Below are 25,418 nucleotides of genomic sequence, written 5' to 3'. Positions count from 1 at the left end.
TCCAAAATGGCCAAAAGTAATCAATTTCGGTTGGATATTACCTTAGTTACGGTCATTTTAGTTTTGTGGGTACCCGGGTACCCACGTCGGCCTGTTACGTAGTAAAAAAATTCAGAAGCCCTTCCTCACTCCCACCCTTACTATATCAACAATATTATTAACCCAAAAGCTTGACTTAGTGAAGTTATAAGATGTCACAAAATTTCAATTTCCAGCTATGGATGAAACATAGGAATTTAATTAATTGAAACTTAAAAAGGTACCCGGGTACCGCGTCGGACACACAACGGTTAAGAGTGTTGCGTTTGAAAAAAATATATTTATTTTTATGCATGCGTGTGCCTTGTAACTTGTTAATCCATGTTTACGGCGCTTTGAAGCTGCGTAGGGTAAAGAGCCTATTGGTTTTCATATGTTTCATATTTCGGTTATATGTGATATATATATTTCGGTTATGTTTTTTATCAGTAAGGCATCTGACTAGGGTTCGTCGCGGTGCGGATGTGGGCGGTAAATGGATAGTCCGCACCGCAACCGCAAAAAAATAATAAAACCGCACCGCTTACCGCAACCGCACTGCATTTACCGCACCGCACCGCGCGGTAATGCGGTAAATGCAGTAAAATTTTGTATTTTTCAAAAGTGTGTTGAAAAAATATTAATTTATTTGTATAACTATATATAATTTCCTATTTACACGAACATTAACTTTGACGGACTCCTCAGAATGAAAACTTATTAACAAATGTCAACTTTGCAAGTTTTATTAATAAAATGCCGTACATCTTGAGATAAATACTTTCGAAACAAGGTAAATATTAGCATAGCACTGAAGTCCTATAAAATGTAGCTGTATTTCATCATTATACATACAAAAACGTTCTTCAGCTGCAATTAATAGGAAAACTTTTAATTAATATCAGATCAGGTATCCATCCCATCTCAACCGGTACAGAGTTGTTGAAGGACATTTGAAAAACTGCAAAAGATGTATGATCTACAGCATACAGCAGAAATGTTTATACAAATAGGGGATTTAAGGAACAAAATACGTTAAAACACTTACTTCGTATTTTTCAAGAAATCGATGTATTCTTATTCAAATACTAAGTTTGCACCCTTAAAATTGTATGAGTTGTAATTTTCTAATAGCTAGTTCACTAGCTATTAGAAAATTACAAAGGTAGTCGAAAGATCTACCTTTTTATGTATTTTTCTAATATTTTTCCATAATGCCAATGCAAAAACTTCAATTGAAGTTGGTAGGGGTCAAAAATTGTCCTGTGCAAAATTTGGTATCTGGGCTAACTTTGACACATGTCACAATATGAAAAGAGGCTTTGAAAAACACAAAAAAATCGAAATACCCTATACTAACTTCGAAAGCTTTAATTTCAAAAAGTTACAAAATACTCCTAACTGAAAAATATTAGTTGTTAAATTGGTAGAAAATATTCCCAGTTGGACGAACAATGGACGTTTGCGAAAAAAAGTTATGTAGAAGGAGTCCTAAAAACGAACTGCAGGAAAATTCATTGCGAATTTACACAGAAACCAACAGAGATAGAAATACGATGTTGAAGAACGAATAATAAAGTTATCAGCCTAATTTGGACCCCTGCTTATTTTGGACGCTCTTCAAACATTTGTCTCCCTTACTGCTGATTCCGCCAAATTCGTTTGTTTTGATGATGATAATTTCATTCTTTGAGTTGTTTTTAAGTCTTAAGACTTTTTTAAGTTCAGCTTTAGGTTCTCCAAATTAATCAAAATTTACAGTTGAGAAAACGCCATCGTAAACGATTCACAATTTCACGATTGCCAAGAGGAATCGGGAGAAATGAGGCTTTTTGAAAATTGGATTTGACAGTACAATTCAATTGTTTTTCAATGATTGGATTGTGCATTTTATATATTTGAAAAGGTTCGCTTGTAAATTTTTCAAAGTGTTCAAAATATGTCGTAAATATAATGGTGCCAAATTATATAGATTTTATTTCTTAGTAACAAATTGTTTTATCATATTAGAATAAACAAATTGTAAAAAATCAAGTAACGATGGGTCGAATACAGATTATATTCGGATTTCTTTTCAAATCATTGTAAAGTCCATGGAAATTAGAGCAATTAAATGTTTATTATGTTTCCCTATTGTAAGGTAATAATTTGCGTCGCTCTTAAATGCTAAAAGTCAAAGTTTTAATTCACTTTTTAATGCAGACTTTATCAATTATTTTTTTAAGTGCGGTTGCGGTAATACCGCGCGGTAAAAGCTCATTTCCCGCACCGCATCCGCGAGAAAAAGTGTCTCACCGCACCGCAGTTTTTGCGGTGCGGGGGGGGGGTAAATATCGCGCGGTTGCGGTAATTACCGCAACCGCGACGAACCCTACATCTGACAACGTGCTTCTGTAGTTATTGCACTGTTCAGCAGCGTAGTATTTTATATAGGAGAGTACACTCAGGTTTTTTTACGCGGATTTTGAAACTGAAAACCGCGTATCATTTACGCGTTTTTTTTAAATTTACGCGGTTTTCATTTGCACGGCCTGTATTCCCTGCGTGAAAAATCTGAGTGTAAATGCAGCGGAAACAATCACATTCCCAGCAAAACTTTTTGTTTTCTAATTTCAAACACTTTTGTTTCGTACTGCACACAACGGAAAATTTTAAAACAGAACTTACCGTCCCAGCAGCGGTTTAAGCGGGTGTTCTTTTTCGATTCAAATTCAAGCCATGTCTTAAGCGTTACTGGACTTAAAATTGTTTTCCCAGTTTATCCAGTCAGAGTGTCTGTCCTGCCCTATGTATTTAAAACACAGTTCTAATTGCGTTTTAAAGTTTACAACTAATAGAACGGTTGGGTATATTAATTTAAATTTAAAAAAAAATCTGTTTTACATTATGAAACACACCGCTGTACTGAAGATATAATTATGTCAGTCCTATTACCACATAAAACACCTATATAACATAAGACGCTGCAGAATTGGTTCAACAATACAATGTTTACACTACAGAGTTATAACATGTAATAATAATTAGCAACAAGAAAAATGTCACCAAGATAGCATAAAAACCCGTTTTAACTGGTAGTGCGAACGTTGTATAACAATGTAATTTATAGGGGTGGGGGTGGCGTAGTTGGTAAATCGATTGCCTTGTACGCAGCGCACCTGGGTTCGAGTCCCGACCCCGCACATAGGGTTCGAAATTTTTCACAAGAGATTTTTCAAACCCGAAGAGGCGAATGACCTTAAGGTTAAAACCTCTATAATCGAAATAAAAAAAAAAAAAAAAAAAATGTAATTTATCAAATAATTTCCTTTTTTCCACCACTAATCTATCAAGAAATACTTAACCTTAAGATTGTTTACTTAAGTTCATTAGTACATTATTGAAAATTTAAATGGAAAATGAAATTTCATATTTCATTTTCCATTTAAATCTGTATATTTCCGTTGGCGGGCGTGGGTTTCCTCATCACAGTTCTCAATATGGAACTTTTCTTTTGAATATATGTTCTGGCCTATAGCCTATTTTTACTAGATGGATCAGCCAAATAACGCCAATCACCTAGTGAGACACTTGATTAATTGTAATAATAGATTACCGCTAAATAACCTTCAATAAATTATGTTGTAATGGGAAGGGTATATAGAAAATTGTAACATATGAAAACAGGCGAGTGAGCAAGAACGTGTCGATATGTGTGATAGATAAAATTCATTTGCACGCTCTTGAAAAAAGCTACATTTTTAATGTCACCTTGGTCGTGTCCTGTACACAACCCTTTAATTTTTTTCATTAATCAAAAAAAAAATTTTTTTTCTTCTTCAACCTTGTATAACAATTAATTTGGAGTAACTTTGCTGAAGCTTTCATTTAGTTATATATTCAGGCGTTGGTAGAGGTACCTAAAAATCCGTTTTTGACCTTTTATCCCTACAATGAATATCTATCGCTCTGGTGCACTTTACCAAGTTTCGCACTTTAGCAAATTACATCATTTTGTAGAACACCCTAATTTGTTTTCATGAACAGTTATGAAAACAAACGTTATGTTATGCGGAATATTGAGAACAATATAATACAATGAAGGTTATGTGCCTAAAACATTCCGTATGGCAATTTTTAATTTTTATGTTCAATATATTACAATAAATTCAATCGCGTTCAATATTGGTTCACAAAGTTTCACAATTATGAAAAAAGTTATCCCGAGTAAAGCATTTTCTGCTGCAATTTTCATATTATCCCAAAATTTACATCAAAATATGTTGATATGTCCAAAAAAGTTATGCAACTTGCTAATGTCTAAAACTTTCTGGAATAAATCTAAGTGATAGAAATTTGTCTATATATAAAACTCATTGTTTTTATGTATGTAATTTATGTATGGCCTTACCGATTTCCGTAAAAATTTATACATAGTAGACCTTTATTATGGAGAGTGCTCGGAGCAAATTTCGTTGAAAGTCGCAGCAACAAACGACGCGTATTAGCTAGTGCATTATATAGCGAAAACGATAAAAATTGACCTATTCCAATATCGCCCGGAAAAAATATATGGATAATTAATATATTCAGCACAGCTACACCAAATTAACTGTTCTATATGGCTGATGAAGCAAAATTTTTATGCTGAATGAAAAAAAAGATACTTGAAAAAGAAACTATTTCCTTAAGAAATGTAACTGCACGAACCTATTTGGCTGCGTTATCATGTTTCATGAAACTTTGCTGCAGATATCTAAGCACGAAAACGTTATTTGAAGCCAGTAAATACGTTTTGGGGTTTAGGACCATTGTGCGGCGTGACGGATTGTAAAAAGAAACACAAAATGGCCGATTTTTCTAATTTTCGAATAATTTTCATTTTAAGATCTCAATGCTCAGGCAATGATATTAAGACTGCAATCTAAATCGTAATAATCTCTTGGTTCTGCAAATATAGAGCGGTAAATTACTTGTATCTTTTTGGAAACTTGGCTTCGTTATTTGATTCGAGAAGCATTCGTGTGGCCTAATTTTGAAGTGCATCTGTGCGCGAACAGTCTCCACTACAGTGAAACGAAACAAATGCAAAGTTGCTCAATCTGACTAGGAGTTATTTAAGATAATCCTCAAGGACACCATAGTGGAGCACTGATGTTTGTTTTATTCATCAACGATATTGCTCCTATAAGTGCTATAATGTACAAAATGAACACCATGAAAATTATGAGAATTTACAAAACCAAGGGATTACGAAATATATATTAAAATGCTTTTCTACTGCAACATTTTCTGGTTGCAAAGGGCAGCAAGCCTCCCCCCTCTCCGTCGTAACTGGAACCGTAATTGATCGCAGCAAAAAGATCCAAGGGCAAAATCCACACCCTGAAGATTAGGGGGTACCAAACACTAGTGATTGTTGTAAGCCTATTTCCAACCACTGCTTCGGTCTGTGCCAGCGTCAAGTGAACGACCAAAATAATAATTTGTATCTTGTGTAATTTGCCTGAAAGATAAATAAAACCTTTTTTTCATGCATGCCGTACTGATCCATCGACTTGACAATGGTCATTGACTTTAGATCTCTTCGTATTAGACTAACTATTCGAGATGAGGAATAGTTACTGGCGATGAAAATGGAGCTTAAATTTAAGGAAATTGCTTTTTCGTGCATTACTTCTGTAGATTCTAATAATCCTCCGGAGTGGACACAGGATCCATTTTCTTGCCATCCGATGACCATAGGCCAAACACTGTTGCTAGCTGAAAACTGATAAGAAGTTCATGTTTCTACCGATCGGAAAATTTCTCGATCGTGTTGAACCCAACATTCCTTTCCGTGAGTAAATTGGACATTGGATCCACTTCGTCCAAGAGTAGAATAACAGGATATTTTTTGGGAAGTTTCGATTTGTTTGGAACGTCCACAAAGTTTAGTTTTGAAAAGGTAGCAATCCTTTTCACGCATACGGTAGTGCAACAAAGCTGAGGAAGTATTTTTAATACCAAAACAAGCAACAAATACAAACATTATGTAGCTTCTATCTAATTACTAATACGTATTTCACACTTCAAATACGATTTGTTGTAATATACTTTTCTCCAGGTCTTCTGTGTACTTACCCTTATTCACACACCAATGAAAATCAGCGTTACGAAATGGAATTGCGAAATACTTTGAACACTAAAACTGGCTTATCACGGCAAAAAAGTGATCAAACTTATATAACTAAATAATCTCCCTTTGCTACCCTACAGAAATTTGTAATCTGTTGTTGACGTGTATTGTAGGAATGTAAATTGTTGAGGCGTATTTCTAAACATTGCCAGTCGATAGTGCCTCCAATCACGAAACACCATTATTATATTAATTCTTTTTTTTTTCTCAATTATTTTCAGTTTCTCAACTACTTCAATTAATTACAACTGACGCCGGTCGCAGCTTACGGGCGTCTTAGTAAAACAAGTGCTGCTGAAAATGCTGACATACTGCGTATAACGTCTCGCCAAAGATTTACTAGTTTGTTAGTTAACCCTGTTAATCAGTACATCAGTCAGCGGCCATGGGAACTGACACGACGATCGCCATCGATGTGCAGAAGGATGATGGCAGGCAGAGTACGTGTTTGAGTTTCCGAAACATCACCTACCAAGTGAAGGGAAGTGATGGAAAAAGCAAACAATTGCTTCAGGACATTTCCGGTAGCTTTCGATCCGGGCGGTTAGCTGGAATTCTCGGACCTTCTGGTGCGGGGAAATCTTCGCTGTTAAATATTCTCAGTGCGTTTAAGTGAGTATCGAATCGAGTATGCATTAGAATGATCACTAACGTTACCGTTACTTTTTAGAACGAAAAATATCTCCGGTGAAGTGTTGGTCAACGGTAAGTTGATCAAGCGACAGAAGTATCGACGGGAGGTGACCTACACATCTCAGGACGTCAGTATGTTGGGAAACATTACCGTGGTGGAATGTTTAGACTTTGCGGCTGAACTTAAGTTACCGAAATCCGTCTCCGGTATGGTTAAGTCAAAAACCGTCAACGACATAGTGAAACTTCTAGGGCTTCAAAAGTGTGCCAACAACCACGTGGAAACGATCTCCGGCGGGGAGAAGAAGCGTCTCTCTATCGGATTGGAGTTGATCTCCAATCCGAAGATATTGTTCTTCGATGAACCGACCAGCGGATTGGACATCATTGCCGCCATGCAGGTGATCGCCCATTTGAAGGAGCTGGCCCTCAGCGGTCGGTGCGTAGTCTGCGTGATTCATCAACCGAGCTCCAGTATTCTGCAGATGTTCGATGATCTGATGATACTTTCCGAGGGGCAATGCATTTACAGGGGACCACTGGATGAGTTGGTGGCCACGTTCAAAGCCGGCGGCTTCGAGTGTCCGAATTATTACAATCGAGCGGATTTTGCTCTTGAAGTGGCTAGTTTGAAACATGAGGGAAACCTGATGAGTTTGATTAAGAAGGCCAAAGAAAATCCCCAATCTGGCGCGAAGGGAGCTAGTGAATCTAGTGAGGAAAGCGATTCTTTGCTGGTGTCAACCAGTTCGGATGATACGGAGTCAGCGGATGTCACGGATCGGCAGTATCCGGTTTCGCAGTGGAGGCAGTTTCTGACTCTAACGAAGCGGACGACTTTGTGTACGATGCGGGACATGCAGCTGATGAAGATGAGAATTCTGGCCCATCTGTTCGTCGGGTTGCTGATCGGAGTGGTGTTCTGGGATGTGGGAAACGATGGATCCAAGGTGCTGAGTAACGCGTCGTGTTTGTTCTTTTTCTTAATTTTTGTGTTCTTCGCAAATTCCATGCCGCTGGTGATGACTTGTAAGTGGGAACGGGTGGGTTTATGATCGATTTTAAAGTGTATTTTTTCTTGTAGTTCCACTGGAGACGGCCGTGTTCATTAGGGAAAGGATGAACAATTGGTACTCGCTCACGGCCTACTTTTTCTCCAAACTGGTTGCTGATTTTCCATTTCTGGTAAGTTTTAACAATAAGAGAGTAAGTTTTAACGGTCATCTCGAGCGTGTAATTGGTTTAAATATCAGTGATCTATTTAAACATAATTTGCTCAGAGAAGCCCTGTGTTATGATCGGTATTTGTGATTATTTCGAATTTGAAAATGGGCCACACCTAGTACCGGAAACTAATCGAGTCAATACGAAAAATAAAACAAGAAAAAGAGACGATGAGACGAAGTTAATTTAATTATAGGTTTTGTGCTCTTCACGCGCAAAAATTGTTTTGAACTATTTAGAGATATTCACAGTGTCAATGAAATTTAAAATGAATGGAAAATGATTGAGTGGCTGGGCTGTTTGAATGGTGCCAGCTGTTTGAATGGCGGAAAGCCAGTAGACCGAACGTCGTCCGGCCGAATGCCGTTAGGTCGACTGCTATTAGACCGAAGCGGTCATTAGTTCGAATGGACCTAAGCGAGTGTTAAATTGAGCGGTTGGAACTGAAAACTTTCAATTTACGGTTTTTTTAAACTTAGAATAATAGAGTATAATTGGGCCAAATTGGTATGGGGGTACAATAGGTACAGGGCATTATCTTTGCTATGTTATTTCAGAGGTTGCTCAATTAGATACACGGTCAAGAACATCGTTAACGACTGTGATTTCGGCTGATACTGTGGATCAGCTATATTAGTTACGTTTTTTAAGTTGTTTAATCAATGTAAAAAATGCCAAGTGAGGTTTTCCTTACTTAAAAATTAATACTGAACACGAGTTTGGTGTTGGTTTTTCGATATTTTTGTCTTTGATAAAAATACGAACATCAACATGAAACATACGCTTGGGGGCATGATAGGTGTAAAGGTGAAATCGATGTCAACTTGAATTATTTTAACAGGAAAATGATGCGAAATTTTGTGTGAAATATGCCAAAAGGAAGTGAAGAGGACATAAAGAACGCAATTGCATCTATTCAAGATGACGCTAGTATTCGTTCAGCCTCCAAACAATTCAAAGTTCCGTTCGAAACACTACGTGCTCGTGTGAAGGGAAAGTGCTTGTCTTCAATGAAGCGCGCCAGATATTTCGCGTAAGTTAACACTATAATAATTTAAGGCGTTGTTGAAGTTGATAATCGAAAAAATTTATCAAAAAAGAGAAGAAAAAGGAATGCAAAAACATGCTTCAAAGCGCAAACGTGATCCTTGCACAGCTAAGCAGTCACGTGATCTGGAAAGCACAACCGCAATTCCACACTCTGGCTACGACAGGGACACTGAAGAAGTTATTCGCAAGTACAAAGCCAGGCGCAGCTGCTGAAGAAACATGTTTTTTCAACATTTTCTTTTGCGGTTTCATGATTTTTCACATCGCTTGCCACTTCCTCATTTTATTATCTGAATGACGTCAATGGATTGCATTTATTATTTGTGTTATTAATTTTTAAATAATCTGCAGTATTCACACTCTTCAAATAAAACCCCTGATTTTTTAGGCGTGTAATTTTTTTTTGTTTGAAACGAACCACTGCTACTAGTATTTAAATCTATTGTGGTAGGCGTGTAATATTTTTCGAATTAATCCTAAGAAGGCGAAGGTATTTTTTCGATGTTTTTAAAATCTGGGGGTCACTATGTTATAATTTAACCCCGAATATAGTTTAGATATAATTTAACCACGAATATAGTGACCTATCGTACACCCAGATTTTTAAAAAATCGAAAAAAGTGCATTCACCTTCTTAGGCTTAGCTCGAAAATTTTTTAGCCAGGCGTAAAATGATTATTGCTAAAATGTTGCCAGATTTACCTTTCCAACGAGCGCTTGGTTGTCATAATCAGGGCAAAAATACGATCGCACGATCTCGCCAAAGAAAACTAAACTACTTGAGCCCACTCTACTCTAATATTTGGAAGATTTACGACATCTTTCTCGCTGCATATTGGTGCTGTAATGGAATATATAAATCACAGCAACGCCTAATGTGGCTTCACCACGTCGCTACAGGTGAAGTGCTATTCGACATCGCTGAACTTTGTCGGCAAACGAGTGGATCACAAATTTGCTTTCAAGAGGCCATCCGCTTCCGACGGTGAAACGGCGGCCACCTCGTCCGGCGGATCTGCAGCAGCTTTACGCCGCTTCGGATCCTTGGTCTCAGTTATTCGGATGTATATCTTGCTGTTGGGGTTAGAGAATAATGGGACAAGTCCGCTTTGTTGAACTTTTATCCAGAAATTCTGGAATAAGTGAAATAAAATACCCAACTTGTGCCGAGTCTGGAAATTCTTTACGAAAGGCGTTTATGATTCATCAAAGTTCGTTAGGATTAGCTCGGGGGTCAATCTCATTAGACACCAATTTTCCTAAGACTATTTAAGACATAAACCATCGGGATAGTGTTTATGTGACAGGGCCCAACACTTGCATGAACAGAAAACAGCTGTCTGAAGAGCCCAGGTACCATATCAAAGTTGGCATCTGTCACCCAGTATCGTGCGAGAGAGAGCCTTCTTAGATCTAGTTAAGAAGAAAAAAATCATTGCTTGCTCACTATCGGCTGTAACTCTTCCTTGGAAGAATCGAGCACAATCTAATGTATTCTGCTGGTTCTGTGACATCTCTGGGCCGCGAGTGCTTCACTATTTTCTTTTGATCGTTTGGACTCAAGTGGTGCTGAACTCCAATGCATTGGTCCCTTAAGGGGTCGTACACAAAGGACGTAGCTTTTGACATTAAAAATGTCTTACTCCACTATCTGGGGCTAGGTGTCATTCTAAAATCTAAACTATCTCCCATGTAACGAAACTATGTAAGGTTTGCACGCTTATAACTCCGATATTACTAGTAGGATTTTAATCATTCATACACCAACCGATTCAGAAACACCTAACTTAAATATTGGTAATAATTTAATATCTCCCCAATAAAAGTAGACTTTTGGAAATTGGTAAAATTAAACAGTTCACAAAAAACGGGAAAAATACCATTCGTGAGGCAGATTTCTCAGACACAGCCGTCAAAAGAGGGCAGCTTAGTTGCTCAATGAAACACGAAAAGTCATAAATAGAAGCAACGCATGTCCGTTTAAATTAGTTGTTGCTCTTATCCCACACGAGCAACGTCGTCTCCGGGCGATGCAATAAGCGCTATCGGTTTTCGGTAACGTTGGCATTTGCACACACTCGCACCTAAGTGACTAAACCATATACGGTTAGTTTATAAATAGAGGTGACGCGTACCCGTTTGAATCAGTTTTTGTTCTTATGTCGAACGGGTAAGATCATGGCTGCAGCGTCTGGGCACTACAATAAGCGGTAGACGCTATGCATTTTCGGCAGCGGTGGCCGTGTGCGGATTTGTCGGGTACCAGCACGGTGTCACAGAATGATTTGCAAAGTGGGTGGGCGGGGTGGTTTGGATTTAATTCAATACGGTGTGTGCTGCTTAAGAGTGTTGCGTTTGAAAAAAATATATTTATTTTTATGCATGCGTGTGCGTTGTAACTTGTTAACCCATGTTTACGGCGCTTTGTAGCTGCATAGGGTAAAGAGCCTATTGGTTTTCTTGTTTCATATTTCGGTTATATGTTTTTATCAGTAAGGCATCTGACAACGTGCTTCTGTAGTTATTGCACTGTTCAGCAGCGTAGTATTTTATATAGGAGAGTACACTCAGGTTTTTTACGCGGATTTTGAAATTTACGCGGTTTTCATTAACGCGTTTTTTTTTTTTTAAATTTACGCGGTTTTCATTTACACGGCCTGTATCCCCTGCGTAAAAAATCTGAGTGTAATTGCATCGGAAACAATCACATTCCCAGCAGAACTTTTTGTTTTCTAATTTCAAACACTTTTGTTTCGTACTGCACACAACGGAAAATTTTAAAACAGAACTTACCGTCCCAGCAGCAGTTTAAGCGAGTGTTCTTTTTCGATTCAAATTCAAGCCATGTCTTAAGCGTTACTGGACTTAAAATTGTTTTCCCAGTTTATCCAGTCAGAATATCTGTCCTACCCTATGTATTTAAAACACAGTTCTAATTGCGTTTTAAAGTATACAACAAATAGAACGGTTGGGTATACTAATTTAAATTTTAAAATAAATCTGTTTTAAATTATGAAACAAACCGCTGTACTGAAGATATAATTATGTCAGTCCTATTACCACATAAAACACCTATATAACATAAAACGCTGCAGAATTGGTTTAATAATACAATGTTTACACTACAGAGTTATAACACGTTATAATAATTAGCAACAAGAAAAATGTCACCAAGATAGCATAAAAACCCGTTTTAACTGGTAGTGCGAACGTTGCATAACAATGTAATTTATCAAATAATTTCATTTTTCCACCACTAATCGATCAAGAAATACTTACACTTAAGATTGTTTACTTAAGTTCATTAGTACATTATTGAAAATTTAAACGGAAAATGAAATTTCATATTTTATGGAGAATCTGTATATTTCCGTTGGCGGGCGTGGGTTTCCTCATCACAGCTCTCAATATGGAACTTTTCTTTTGAATATATTTTCTGGACAGACCAGCCTATTTTTACTAGATGGATCAGCCATGCCATGATGGATGCCAATCACCTAGTGAGATACTTGATTAATTAATAGATTACCGTTAAAAGAACTTCAATAAATTATGTTTTAATGGGGAGGGTATATAGCAAATTGTAACATATGAAAACAGGCGAGTGAACAAGAACGTGTGTCGATATGTGTGATAGATAAAAAAGCTATATTTTTAATGTCACCGTGGTCGTGTCCTGTACACAACCCTTTAATTTTTTCGGCGATTTTCGACCCCTCCCTCCCCCCTCGTAGCATTTGGTCACAAAATTCTAACCTCCCCCTCGTAAATAACGTAGCATTTACCTACCCTCTCCCCTCGTCCCATATAAAGCGGCCGGGGATGAAAAAAAAATGACGTATGTTTTTCAATTATTTCAAATACATGTCCTTTCAAAATGTTTGACGACTTTTATCAACATTTTCATTATAACAGCAAATTGTATGCAAAATAAACCCATTTCATGACAAATATAGTGTTGATAGTTTTGTTTTCAATTTTATATGTCAAGGGGAGCATGAAGAGAAGTTCTCTCAGTTCACAATCCTGCCGCTGCCAATGATTCTAAGAAGCATACGGTCATCTAAATTACTAAGTTTTGTTTGGTTGAATCCGAAGTGAAAATTTAATACAGCTTCCAAACTAAGTCTACTAGTTAGCAACATTGGCTACAGTACAGTACGTAGTAAGAAAATTTTTCCGGGGGATATGAAATATATATATATATATATATATATATATATATATATATATATATATATATATATATATATATATATATATATATATATATATATATATATATATATATATATATATATATATATATATATATATATATATATATATATATATATATATATATATATATATATATATATATATATATATATATATATATATATATATATATATATATATATATATATATATGTATATATATATGAAAAAATGTTCAAAAACATTTTGAGCAGGAAAAAAATGTTCAAAACCAACAACTCAGGGAATGGGTTTGGGTAGTCAAGGAAGGAAAGCTAGCTGTTGGTATAGAATTAATGCTCTTCCCCTACGAGGACAATCTGGGCGGCAAACTTCAAACTGTCTAATTTACTGAGCCCTTCAGTTCTCTTGTGCAATTCAGTACCACTTCCTCGTTCAGCTTCCGACTGGTTCGCGAACTACTCGGTCTAGTCCCCGACGATAGATCTAGCCTACTCCGACGAAAAGTTCCCCGGCGAGAGAACTTCGAAAGCGAGCCAACCAGCCAGGTGCTGCGGTCAGTTCGGCGATTTCAGTAGAGTAGGGCATCCGGTTTGCTGGAGCCCCGGCGCGGCTAGTGGTGTATCGTCGCGGTCTACGCGGTCTCGTTCCCGGCGGTGAATCTGACTGTACGCTGACGGAGAGGTCCCAGACGAAAGGAGTTCTCCCGATACCGATTCTTATTTGGTTTCAGTACTACAACTTCTTGAGCCCTTTGGCTCCGTGACCGGTGCCATTTAGCACCGCAACTCCTTTAAGCCCTTTAGTTCTCTTCTTGGGCCATTTAGCACTACTTTCTTGATGATCCATTCAGCTCCTCGACTTGTTCGCGATCAACTCGGTCTATTCCCCGACGATGGACCTGACCTATTCCCACAGAGAATTCCCCGGCGAAAGTTCTCCCGAGATCGAGCCGAGGTCAGTTCGGCGATTCTGGTGAAGCAGGGTGTCCGGTGCACTGGTGCGCCGATGACCCGCAGCTAGTGGTGTCTCGTCGCTGTCTACTCAGTCTAGTCCCCAGCGGTGAATCTAGCTTACGCTAACGGAGAGTTCCCTGGAGAAAAAAGTTCTCCCAATATCGATTCTTCTTTAGTTTTCGCTATTTTTCTATCGGAACAACCGGTGGGGTGCCGTGGTCGGTCTGACGAATCCGCATGGAGCGTGACGTCCGGTTCGCTGGCGTTTCGACGACTCATACTCGCTGCTCTGTTGCAGTCTACTCGACTAGTCCTCGGCGGTGAATCTAGCGTATTCCTGCGGAGAGTTCCCTGGCGGTGATTGCTCTCCCGAAACCGTTGTTCGATGTCCATTCCGTGGTAAGACGGTCATGATCTACATCAGCGGTTCTCAACCTTTTTCATACCACGGACTCCTTAGATATCACACTGGGTTGTTGCGGACCCCCATAGATAAACATCAATTTTGTATGCTATCAATACGTTATTTCCAATTTGTTAGGAAACATGACATGACTTTCAATATGCACTCAGAAAATACATTTTTCTTCGCGGACTCCCAGCAATGACTTCGCGGCCCCCTAGGGGTCCACGAACCCCAGATTGAGAATCACTGATCTACATCATATCTCTGTTTACTGCTTTTCCACGTCTTTACGTCGCTTGTCATTCTGTAGGCTACATTATCCGGGTTGATGTCCGGTCCTCCCGTTTTAAGTAGCTCCCTGAACGTCACTTCAAACCTCGGACATTCAAAGACGCTCCGGTGTCTCCTCGACGATCTCACACTCCAAGCACAGTGTTGATGTTGCGTACCCACACCGATGAAGATACTCCTTAAGCAGCCGTGGCTCGGTAGGAGCTGTTTCAGGTGGAAGGTCATCGGCGTGGTTTACCTAACGCTACCACGTGGCTATAAGTGGTACTTTTCCTGATTTTGTTCTCGCCACTGTTCCAGTCACATCATTTTCACATTTTTTCTTCGAAACTGATCACTTAGAAATAAGCCACGTCTTGAACGACTCTCTGTTATGGCAAACAGTTTTTTTTTATTTCGATTATAGAGGTTTTAACCATAAGGTCATTCGCCTCTTCGGGTTAGAAAAATCTCTTTTGAAAAATTTCTAACCCTATGTGCGGGGTCGGGACTCGAACCCAGGTGCGCTGCGTACAAGGCAATCGATTTACCAACTACGCTACGCCCACTCCCGACAAACAGTGTTTTTTCCTCAGTTAACTGTAACTGGCAGGATCGCCAATTGTGAAAGTCGCCATTTGCCAAACCGGAGAGTCGCCCAGCACGGGGCCTACACGACATACCTCTCGAACTATTTGCACTCGACTGGCGATGGCTTGTGTGCTTAAGACTGTTTTGCTGTTTGCATAGTATCTGTTCGTCGTGGTTGGTACCCTTGCATGTCGTGTTGCTTAACTCATCGTTTGCGACCGATTGCTGTGTTATGTACACCGAACGCGCAATGTGTTGAATACACTGCAATACTACCTCACAGTAACCAGCATGTAGAAGAACATCTCCGCCTGGGGAACTTTTCAAAATTTTCGGACCGATATCAATCACGTCAGTGTCATTATGACATGTGTATATCTTAAGGCTTCTGAACGAAAAGTGAACCGGAGGAGAAGAGAAAACTTTTTTCTACCAGCCTACTTTGATTTGGTAGCATTGGTATGGTAACAAGTGTTGAAATGTAGTTTGTTATATTCAATTACTCAAAGGTAGGTGGGGACGAAAACAAACAGGCTTTTTCTCCAAGGATTTTCTCTAGATTACAGGGTCGGTTCTTAGCACTGATCAAAAGTCCGAAAGCACTTTTACTTAACTTTATTTGCTTACGGTGTACGGTGTAGGTGTGTATGGGGCCGGCCGGCGCTGGGTAGGAATTCGAGAACTCGTACTGGGCGTACGCTGGGTGACGACTGTAGACTGCTGACGGCATGCGCGCGGGGTGATGGTCACATGCGGTTTCTGGTTCGCTCGCTGGGTGACGGTCGAAGGCGGTTGTCGGTTTTTCGCGTTGGGCGGCAGTAGCATGCGGTTGCCGGATGGCTTGCTGGGTTGCAGGAGGCCGAATGACGGCTTGCTCGTTCAGATTATTCACGTGGCCGACGAATGCCGGCAGAAATGTGGTCGTGGCCTAGGTTGCTGACTCATGGTGTCGCGAACTATGATCCCCACCTCTTAGGGTATTTCCGGAGTTATCGATGGGACTTGGCCACACAAACTTCGAGCCGAAACATAATGGGTCCTATTGTTACTAATGGGGGAGGTATTAGGGTTTTTGATGCCACTGGAATGTTGTTTCCAATTAGGTTACCTGACTCGGTTATAATATTATTCTCCAATAAAATCTTCTCCACGAAATCTCTAGTCGCTAGTTTAGAAATATTTCACTAGTGACAAACACCTCATTTTCCGCCTTCTTCATCCCACATTTCCTAATTCCATCCGTTAATTCAATATCCAATTCCTCCCGCTTCAATAACTTTGTATATGTACTCCTAGTCCTGTCGCCAAAGCTGTACCGAGTCGCTCGAGACGTACGAATTGAAACTTGGTACCCTGTGCAGGACCAGACAATGTGCTCAATGTCATGATGGTCCACGTACCAATAATTAATATTTTTTTCATTGAAACCATTGTTTGTGTATTATATTTTCAAACTCAATATTTATTCAGACCCACCAGTCATTTTTCCATTTGATCCATTTATCTAACAAATAACATGTGGTATTTTCAGGAGCTAGTATCATATAAAACTACGCCGACGATTTCTGCTCACTAAATTCTAATTCACTGACTCACATCAAAATCTGCCTTGACCAACTCGACACAACGCGCTTATTCCTCTTTGGGTCGATTTCTTCATCCACACTTGTCTTTTAAAACAGATTTACTGGTGCGTTAAATCTGGTTCATTAAACCTGGTAATATTCAATGTCTAGAATTTACGGTTCCAAAGTTGGCTGAAACCAAAAAAAAAAAAATTATTTGAGCTTCGGGGGTACGAATAGCGTAAACATCAATTGATCGTAATCACAATATTAAATTTTCCTCTTCCACGTTTCATTCTAGATTCTAGGACCGACACTGTTTCTTGCCAGTGCCTACTACATGACCGCGCAGCCAATGGAGCTGGAACGCATGGTAATGCTGTGGGGGATTTGCATCCTGACGGCATGGATTGCCCAGCTGTCTGGTTTGCTAGCTGGAAGTTCACTGCCCCTTGAGGTGAGTTAACGATTTGCATACATTTAGTTCGAATGTAATATCACAACTCAATCTTTTCCAGCTAAGTGTATTCTGCGTGCCCTGCTCCGTCATTCCAATGCTGATTTTCTGCGGGTTCTTCGTTCGTTTCCGGGAAATGTTTGACTTTCTAATTCCATTCACCTATATCGGCTATTTCCGGTACAGTTTCGAGGGTGCCATGCAAGCGGTTTATGGCTTCGATCGTGCCAACATTCCCTGCGAAAAGTTCTGCTATTTTGGTAAGGTTTCTAAATTTATGGAAAGTTTCGACATGGCGGAGAACAACTTCACCATGGATGTGACTGGGCTGCTGGTTTGGATCTTTGTACTGCATGTGGCTTTGTTTGCCAGTTTAGCGATAAGACTGAAACGGAATCAGTGATGGGTGTTTCATTTATTTTAGCTTTTAAATGTTATTTCTTACTATTTACTATGGAGAAGCCGAAACAAAAGTTTTACATTTTTATAAGAATTTTAGAAATTGTTTGTACATTGAAAATGAACTTGATGACAGCCCATATTACGAACTCTCAAATCTGTCACTTTTGATAACTTTATTTCTTTTGTCAAATCCTACTTCAACCATATATGTTATGTTTATTGAACAATCGACATTTTATATGAGCAGGAATATTTTTGGTTCTTAATTATATATAACAGCAGACGTTTTATATAGCTACGTCACAAAGACATTTAATATAAAGCAAACTGGGCTGCGTATACTTCCAAAAATAATAATCCATGCTTAACAATTTTATATTAGTAGCAAACAAACGAAGAATATTCAATATCTTTGTTTAGTGAAGTTTGTTTAAAATTACTTTCAAACATGACAATAGTTCGAACTTATAAATATAACCGGTACAACTCATTTCAATGCCAATCGTGTATGATAGACGGATAAGAAAACTTTAAGTATTCAATGCTGTTTTCCCGCAAATCGAGGTTTTGAATTCTCCTGAATTCTAAAACGTAAATTATTTAATGTCGCAGCTCAAGAAAATGCGCTTCTTGCGGGACATCAGCGTCAACCCGGCGCACAGTGATTCCTCTTCATACAAAAGTCGGAAAAAATTTAAAAAGTGTATTAAATATTTTCAAACAATGGTTTCTTGGGTAATTTTGGGTCGCTGATTACGAATATGATGTCTACATAGCCCTAATACCTGAAGATATCATGATAGGGAGGTAAATGGGGGGTGGCTGTATGACGGTCAAGACGGCTGTCATGTGCTGAAGAGCGGAACGCGAAACGTTAAAAACAATTTCAAATAATTTAAAGAAAATTTCACGTGGTTACTTGGGCCCAGGAAGGATTGTACAAAATCTCTAAACAATTGGTCCAGTACATTTTGAGTTATGATGGACACTGCATTTTTTCAAAGTGCCTCTGGAGATTCACTCTCACTCGCTCAATTTCTAGCACTTTGCTATGCAAACTAAAGAAATTATTCTTCAAATGTTGCCATATACAGTGGAAATTGGTTGACTATTACCACTCTCTGTATCGCAAAGAAATCTAAAAATTATTCCTTTTTTAACCAATTTACTTGAAAATTTAAAATTGTGAAATTTGCTTGAACTAAGGTCTTTGGATAAATCAATGTATCGACTATAGTAGTTTTGAATCGAAAGGACACTTCAATAAAATGCACAGAATTTTTTTTATGATTTTAAATTTATGTTCATGCACATATTTGGAGCATGAACATTTATGTAAAATTAAGTCCCACCACACACACACCACTTGTCGTGCTTTCTTCAACGAATTTTTTTTATAAATTTACACGTTGATTGAAAATTACAGCTTCATTAAACGGGATACCAATGCACTTTAATGTATTTTTAAAACAATATTGCTGTAAAATAAATGACATGCAATATCACACGAACGAAACTGTAAAATCGTATGCTTTTTGATGCTCCCATTGAGTACATCGCATTCAACTTAATTTTCAATCAAATTTTTGATTCAAGCTGTGTATGTTTACATTCGTATTGATTTACATGTCGTTTGAATTTCATTATTTTCTGGTGTGTGGTGAAACACATAACTTTATTTAAATAAAATAGACTCGCATGAATATCCATTTTCTCTTTCGGTAGTACTCCCATTTCAATATGTTTGATTCATTAACTTTTTACGGTTTCAAAATGAAAAAAATTCTTCTGGTTTTTGAAATTATCCAAATTAGATTTGGAATGATGCCAAATTGTAGAGCCTTTATTTTGTTCGATTTTACAATAAAAAAGTTGAGAGAAAAAAACAATTTTGAACTAAAGTCACACAGATAAAAAAACGCTTTTAATCCACCTAACAGTGTGAGACATTTCTTATAACTCTTAGCACTCTCTTCGAATATTATTTCGATTGAGAACATTTAGAACTTGATGTTTCGCGATGCTTTTGATAACACATACTCAGAGAAACGCTCAAATCAGCATAGGACAATATCAGTGCTAGAAATCTCAAAGGCTGAACCAAATCATTGGAAAAGCGGAAAAATGGCTCATAAAATAGACGGACAAACGAATTATTACTAATGCTCTGTTAATAACATATCTAAATTCTTCAATCAATGCATTGTGGAGGAAAAACTGAATTTTCCTAAAGTGTTGGGCCAAAAAAATCGAATTTTTTTAATCTATTTGAATTTCATACTCTCAATTGCGCTTACTCAAGTTTCCAACACGACTGTGAACTAAGAACTGAAATTGCAGCTCTTGATATCAGGCAACCTCTGAAGTGCATGCGTGAATAGTTCAAACTTTACTTCGATATCGACTTTTTTTAAAAGTGACTTCCCAGTAATATCTTTGATTTGAATTAATGTTACTAATCCTAATGTCAAAGAACATATTATAAAAAAACTCTCATATCTCGTCACGGAAAATCATTATCATTACTAAAACATTTTTTTCGCGAAACTCTTCGACAAACATCTGTCACCCGCGCTAGTGCACTGTTCACGCTGCTCTGAAAATCTAGTGAAATCGTCTTAGGGGTCTGATTCAGAGCCATTTGCGCGATTTTAATCTGGGTGAGTAAAATCTGTAAAGAATATTAAAAACTAACGCCTATTCTATAATATTCAGTTCAGCAATTGGAGAGATCGTGCTCACCGCAAGCCATGAAAAATAAACTGCGTTGTGGAGCGACGGTCATTACTCAGTTTATTAAAAAATAATACTCAATTCGCAACATATAATCCCTTAAGCATACCAAATAATTTAGGATATCCTTTTAACATGAACTATCGCACGAATGAGAGTAATCGTCGACAGGTTTTTAGTGGTGATCTTACTTGACTTCTCTTTTATCGGTTCTCACGTTAAAGAGGGACAAGTCTGTTTTTGCCGTTGAGACATGTTGGTAGACTTGAGCGATTCGTAGTAATTCTGCCTATGCTCAACTGCTAGCAGCAGAAGACAAAAGATTAGACCGTAAGATTTGAAGCCTGTTTCTAATGACCTTGCTACTTCTAGTTTTCCGATCTGTATATTTCACATCCTTGCTCTCACTTGAGTACAATGGCTCTAAATTTTCATAACTTTCCCTACTCAGTAATCTCTAGCTAACTGAATATCGTTAAAAAGTAAAAAAGAAAATTTGACTACATAATAGTCGAAATAAAGAAGGGAAAAAGAATGGGAGTAAGTTGGCCAAATTTTGGAAGAAGTCGATAAAATAACTCCTTGAAAACTACTAAAATATTAGTGTAGTTCGTTGCTATTGAAAAAAATATCCTCAAAAAAAAAATGTACCAATTAATGTGGGGCAAAGTGAATAATAAATACAGTAAAGACCCGTTTTTATCAGCCCCATGGTGTATTTTAGGCTGACGAAACGGGGACTAAATCGGGACATATTTCTTTCTCTATTTAGAATAAACTGAAGCTGTTAGAATATTCTTCTTTAGTTCCTGAAGCCTCATAACTATTTCTGATTATTTAATATAAATTTCGCTTAGAGGAAAAATTTAAAGTAGATTGATCTTTTTATTTTTGCATCTTTAAGATAAGAAAAATATGCTCAAGAAAGGATTTACTCGGATTCAGCCTTGTTTGTCTGCTAGAGCCCATAGAACATAGTTTGATATGAAGCTGACAAAATCGGGTCAAAAAGCTGACAAAATCGGGGGCTGATCGAATCGGGGGCTGATCGAATCGGGGGCTGATCGAATCGGGGGCTGACAAAATCGGGGGCAGACTGAATCGGGGGCTGATCAAATCGGGGGCTGATTAAATCGGGTCTTCACCGAATTGTAATATATAAGCAGTATTCGAAGAAGTTTCTTGTGGACGAGTGTAGAACGACTTTGTTTCTACTTACTTGGAGTCAGCGGCCAGAAATTCGGTTTGGTGAAAACTTACTGTCAAAATGGCATTCCGAAACCGTCATCTTTGAAGTTTTAGAAATGTGCAGAATAAATTTTTCAAAAACAATAGTAGCAGACTTCGTGTCTTTAGCGAATTTGTTGAGGCTGTCATTTGAAATAACCTTGTTGAAGGCATGAATACTTCGTGTGGGGAGTATATCGAGCTATAAAATGATATCTTTCAAAAATAACTTATTATTGTGAGCTTCACAAACTCAAGCTTTGGATAAAATTTAAATTTTATTGTTTATAAAAAGTAGAAGAGATTTATCATAAACAGTAAAATCATAATGCTTTTTAAATGAAACAAAAATAAAGCTTCAAATTTAATGAGACAAAACCTCGAACAAAATTTACCATTAATTGGTGCATTCATGATGTATGCACAGAATTGAGGAGAATAACAAGTGGTTAGTATATCAAGTGATAATCTTCATAAAGAAAATATGTTTTTTGAACCATAAACATAACGTAGCACTTGTGAGTTAATATGAACTGATTAGTTTAGATGGCCAATTTTAAGTGATTCAACCAGATACAAGTAGGTAAGATCAATCATAGATGCAAAATGTCGATGACTACTTGATCAAAATTTGTCATCTGTGTCAATAAACAACAACCATATATCAAAAACTGCTATTTAGAACACAAACCAAATTAAAAATGTTAAAATCAAATATTACGAGAAAAATGCCACTAATGCACCGAACCCCTCCCTCCTCCCTTCTCACTCTTCATATGTGAACTCCCACTCGCCATATTTTATCAAAGTAATATATTAACCACCAGAACGCAGACTGTCAATAGCGCATGTTGGATGAAATCTTCTAAAAAATGTTCTTTGTTGGCCCCACGAACTAAAAACCTCATATGATACACATGCTATTACAACCTATACATATTAAGGAGGGGATAAGGTTAATTTGGTACAAAGACACGTTTTCTTTAAATTTGGAGATACAGAGTGTGTTAGTAGATTAGTTTGTATAGTGTACATCGCATTTTTTCGAGGTATCTCCTGAAGATTCAGTGTCACTCACCCAATTTTCAATATATTGCTATGAAAATTAAGGAAAACATTGTTCAAATGTTGCATTGTTGTATGGAAATTCATACTCTACATCACCAAAAAATGTTTTTTGAGTTAGATAGTTTTTTCACCGAGAATACCTTACCTTACCCTTAGTTGATAGAAGAAAGGTTTCATCGGACGAATTTCGCGCCAACTCGAACAAATATTGGCAGCACCCTCTCAGATTTTAATGAAACTTTCTGTACATGAAAACTTTATCACAAAAAGCCACTTTGCATACTTTGTTTTTCCAAAAATCATCTAGGCTGTGTTTTGAAACGGGTCAACCTTTTTTTACCATTTTTTTCAAATGGCTATAGTCTAAAAATGACAAATCCTACAAAAAATGTTGTAGGATTGATTTTCTCAAAATTAGTAAAATTTTTGAATAAAAATATTGAAAAAACTCTTCATCGACTCCTACACTGAAAAAATCGATTTAAAAAATTTAAAGTCGTTTTACAAAAAAACCCCATTTTTCATTTGGATGAAATTTTGTTTGTTGATAGGTAATTATGTTCCCTACCTACCGTCAAAATTTCAAGTTAGGCACTTTCAAGGAAAAAAAGTTATTTGAAAAAAACTTTTCCTTGTCCAAACTGAATTTTTTTTTCAGTGTATTTTTAAACCAATGAATGTCATAATCATCTCAGAATCCAATTTCCCAACTACCTATTGGCCGGATACATGCAAAAAATATCAGTAACGAATTTGGTATATATTCATAACAAACTTGAATGTAAACTTTAAATTAGCAAGTGGTCGTTACTGGTGGATAATATAAGCTAAAGTGGGTAAGACAAAGCGAAGTACTCACGCTCACATAGCAACACTCAGGAAATACGCCTTAATATACAACATTAGGTCAAGATCATTCCACCCGTGCTTCATTCAAGTTTGGTATGAATACACCAAATTCGTTACTGATAGTTTTTGCGTGTATCCGGCCAATAGGCAGTTGGGAAATTGGATTCTGAGATGATTATGACTTTCATTGGTTTAGTTTTCGATAAAAATACACTGAAAAAAAAATCAGTTTGGACAAGAAAAAGTTTTTTTCAAATTACTTTTTTTCCTTGAAAGTGCCCAACTTGAAATTTTGACGGTAGGTAGGGAACTTAATTACCTATCTTGAAAAAAAAATTCATCCAAATCAAAAATGGGGTTTTTTGCAAATCGATTTAAAATTTTTAAAATCGATTATTTTTATTTTTAATGTAGTAGTCAATGGAGAATTTTTTCAATATTTTTATTCAAAAATTTGACTAATTTTGGGAAAATCACTCACACAACATTTTTTTGTAGGATTTGTCATTTTTAGACTATAGCCATTTGAAAAAAATTGGTGAATAAAGTTTGACCCTTTTCAAAAGACAGTCTAGATCTTTTTTGAAAAAACAAAGTATGCAAAGTGGCTTTTTGTGACAAAATCTTCATGTACAGAAAGTTTCATTAAAATCTGAGAGGGTACTGCCAACTCTGAATACGATTTGGCGCGAAATTCGTCATCGCACTACTAGGTGAATTCAATCGATTTCGTCTCTCATACATGTATCTAGATATTTTATGAAAACATTTTTCTTTGAGTTTCGGTTTAATTTTGGAGTTTACAAACTCTTATTTAATTTAATTTGAACTCTTCTTGATCGAAAAGAAAAAAGAAAGTTTTCTTAACAACTTTTAGCATATTATTAAAATTCATTCTCCTTTCAATAAAGAATACTATTTTATTATGGCATATAATTCCAAATACTATTTCAAATCAAAATGCTCATAACAAATAATTTCGAAAATGCATTAGTTTTCGATATATTTTAAATTTTGTTTTAACCAAAACTATTATTTTGTTTGATTACGACCTTTTCATAAGATGTGCGCGTTTCTCTTTCAAAAATAGTAGGTTTATGAAAATGCTCATTGAATTTCTTGTGGCATTTCTTTTGACATCAAGGTGTTATTGTAAACCTTTTGAAAGCTATCAGAAAATAACAAAAATATGATTCAACTATATAGTTTGATCATCTGATCCTATAGCTGAATCATATATTAATTGTTTTCTTGTAGCTTTCAACTTGTTCCCAATATCGCCTTGATGTCTACGGGAAAGTTGCAGGATATTTTATGAGCATTTTGCAAAACCTTCTGTTCTTGATGGAGAAACACAAATAACTTATGAAAAGGTCGTAAACAAATGGAATAATTGTTATTGCATTTATTGGAACAAAATTTAAAATATTTCGAAAACTACAATATTTAAAAAAATCAGTGTATATTTTTTCGTGTAGAAGCTTCCATACCCTGCAACTATTTCTCAGGTAGTTTTGCTGTATAAAATACGGTAACCGAGAAATTTTTATTTTCATGCTGCATGCAAAAATTTCTACGCCCTTTTAAAAAAATGCTCTTGTATCAAAATTGA

At 37.1% G+C, this 25,418-nt stretch overlaps 1 protein-coding gene across 3 annotated transcripts in view; it reads left to right on the top strand.

The window, feature by feature from the left end:
- LOC131679237 (ATP-binding cassette sub-family G member 4-like) overlaps positions 1-18,020 on the top strand; it is a 41,324-nt gene extending 23,304 nt beyond the window's left edge. For all 3 annotated transcript variants that reach the window (XM_058959914.1, XM_058959913.1, XM_058959915.1), the window contains exons 2-6: positions 6,397-6,787; positions 6,846-7,837; positions 7,893-7,993; positions 17,372-17,527; positions 17,589-18,020. In XM_058959914.1, the coding sequence (XP_058815897.1) occupies positions 6,561-6,787; positions 6,846-7,837; positions 7,893-7,993; positions 17,372-17,527; positions 17,589-17,930 (1,818 nt within the window). In that variant the 5' untranslated portion in view covers positions 6,397-6,560 and the 3' untranslated portion in view covers positions 17,931-18,020. The remainder of the gene's footprint in view (positions 1-6,396; positions 6,788-6,845; positions 7,838-7,892; positions 7,994-17,371; positions 17,528-17,588) is intronic.
- The last annotated feature ends 7,398 nt before the right edge of the window (positions 18,021-25,418 follow it).

Source organism: Topomyia yanbarensis, chromosome 2 (genome assembly GCF_030247195.1).
Source record: "Topomyia yanbarensis strain Yona2022 chromosome 2, ASM3024719v1, whole genome shotgun sequence".
Taxonomy (NCBI): Eukaryota; Metazoa; Arthropoda; class Insecta; order Diptera; family Culicidae; genus Topomyia; species Topomyia yanbarensis.
Note: the sequence above shows the minus strand (reverse complement) of the source record. Positions and strands in the feature narration are given on the sequence as shown.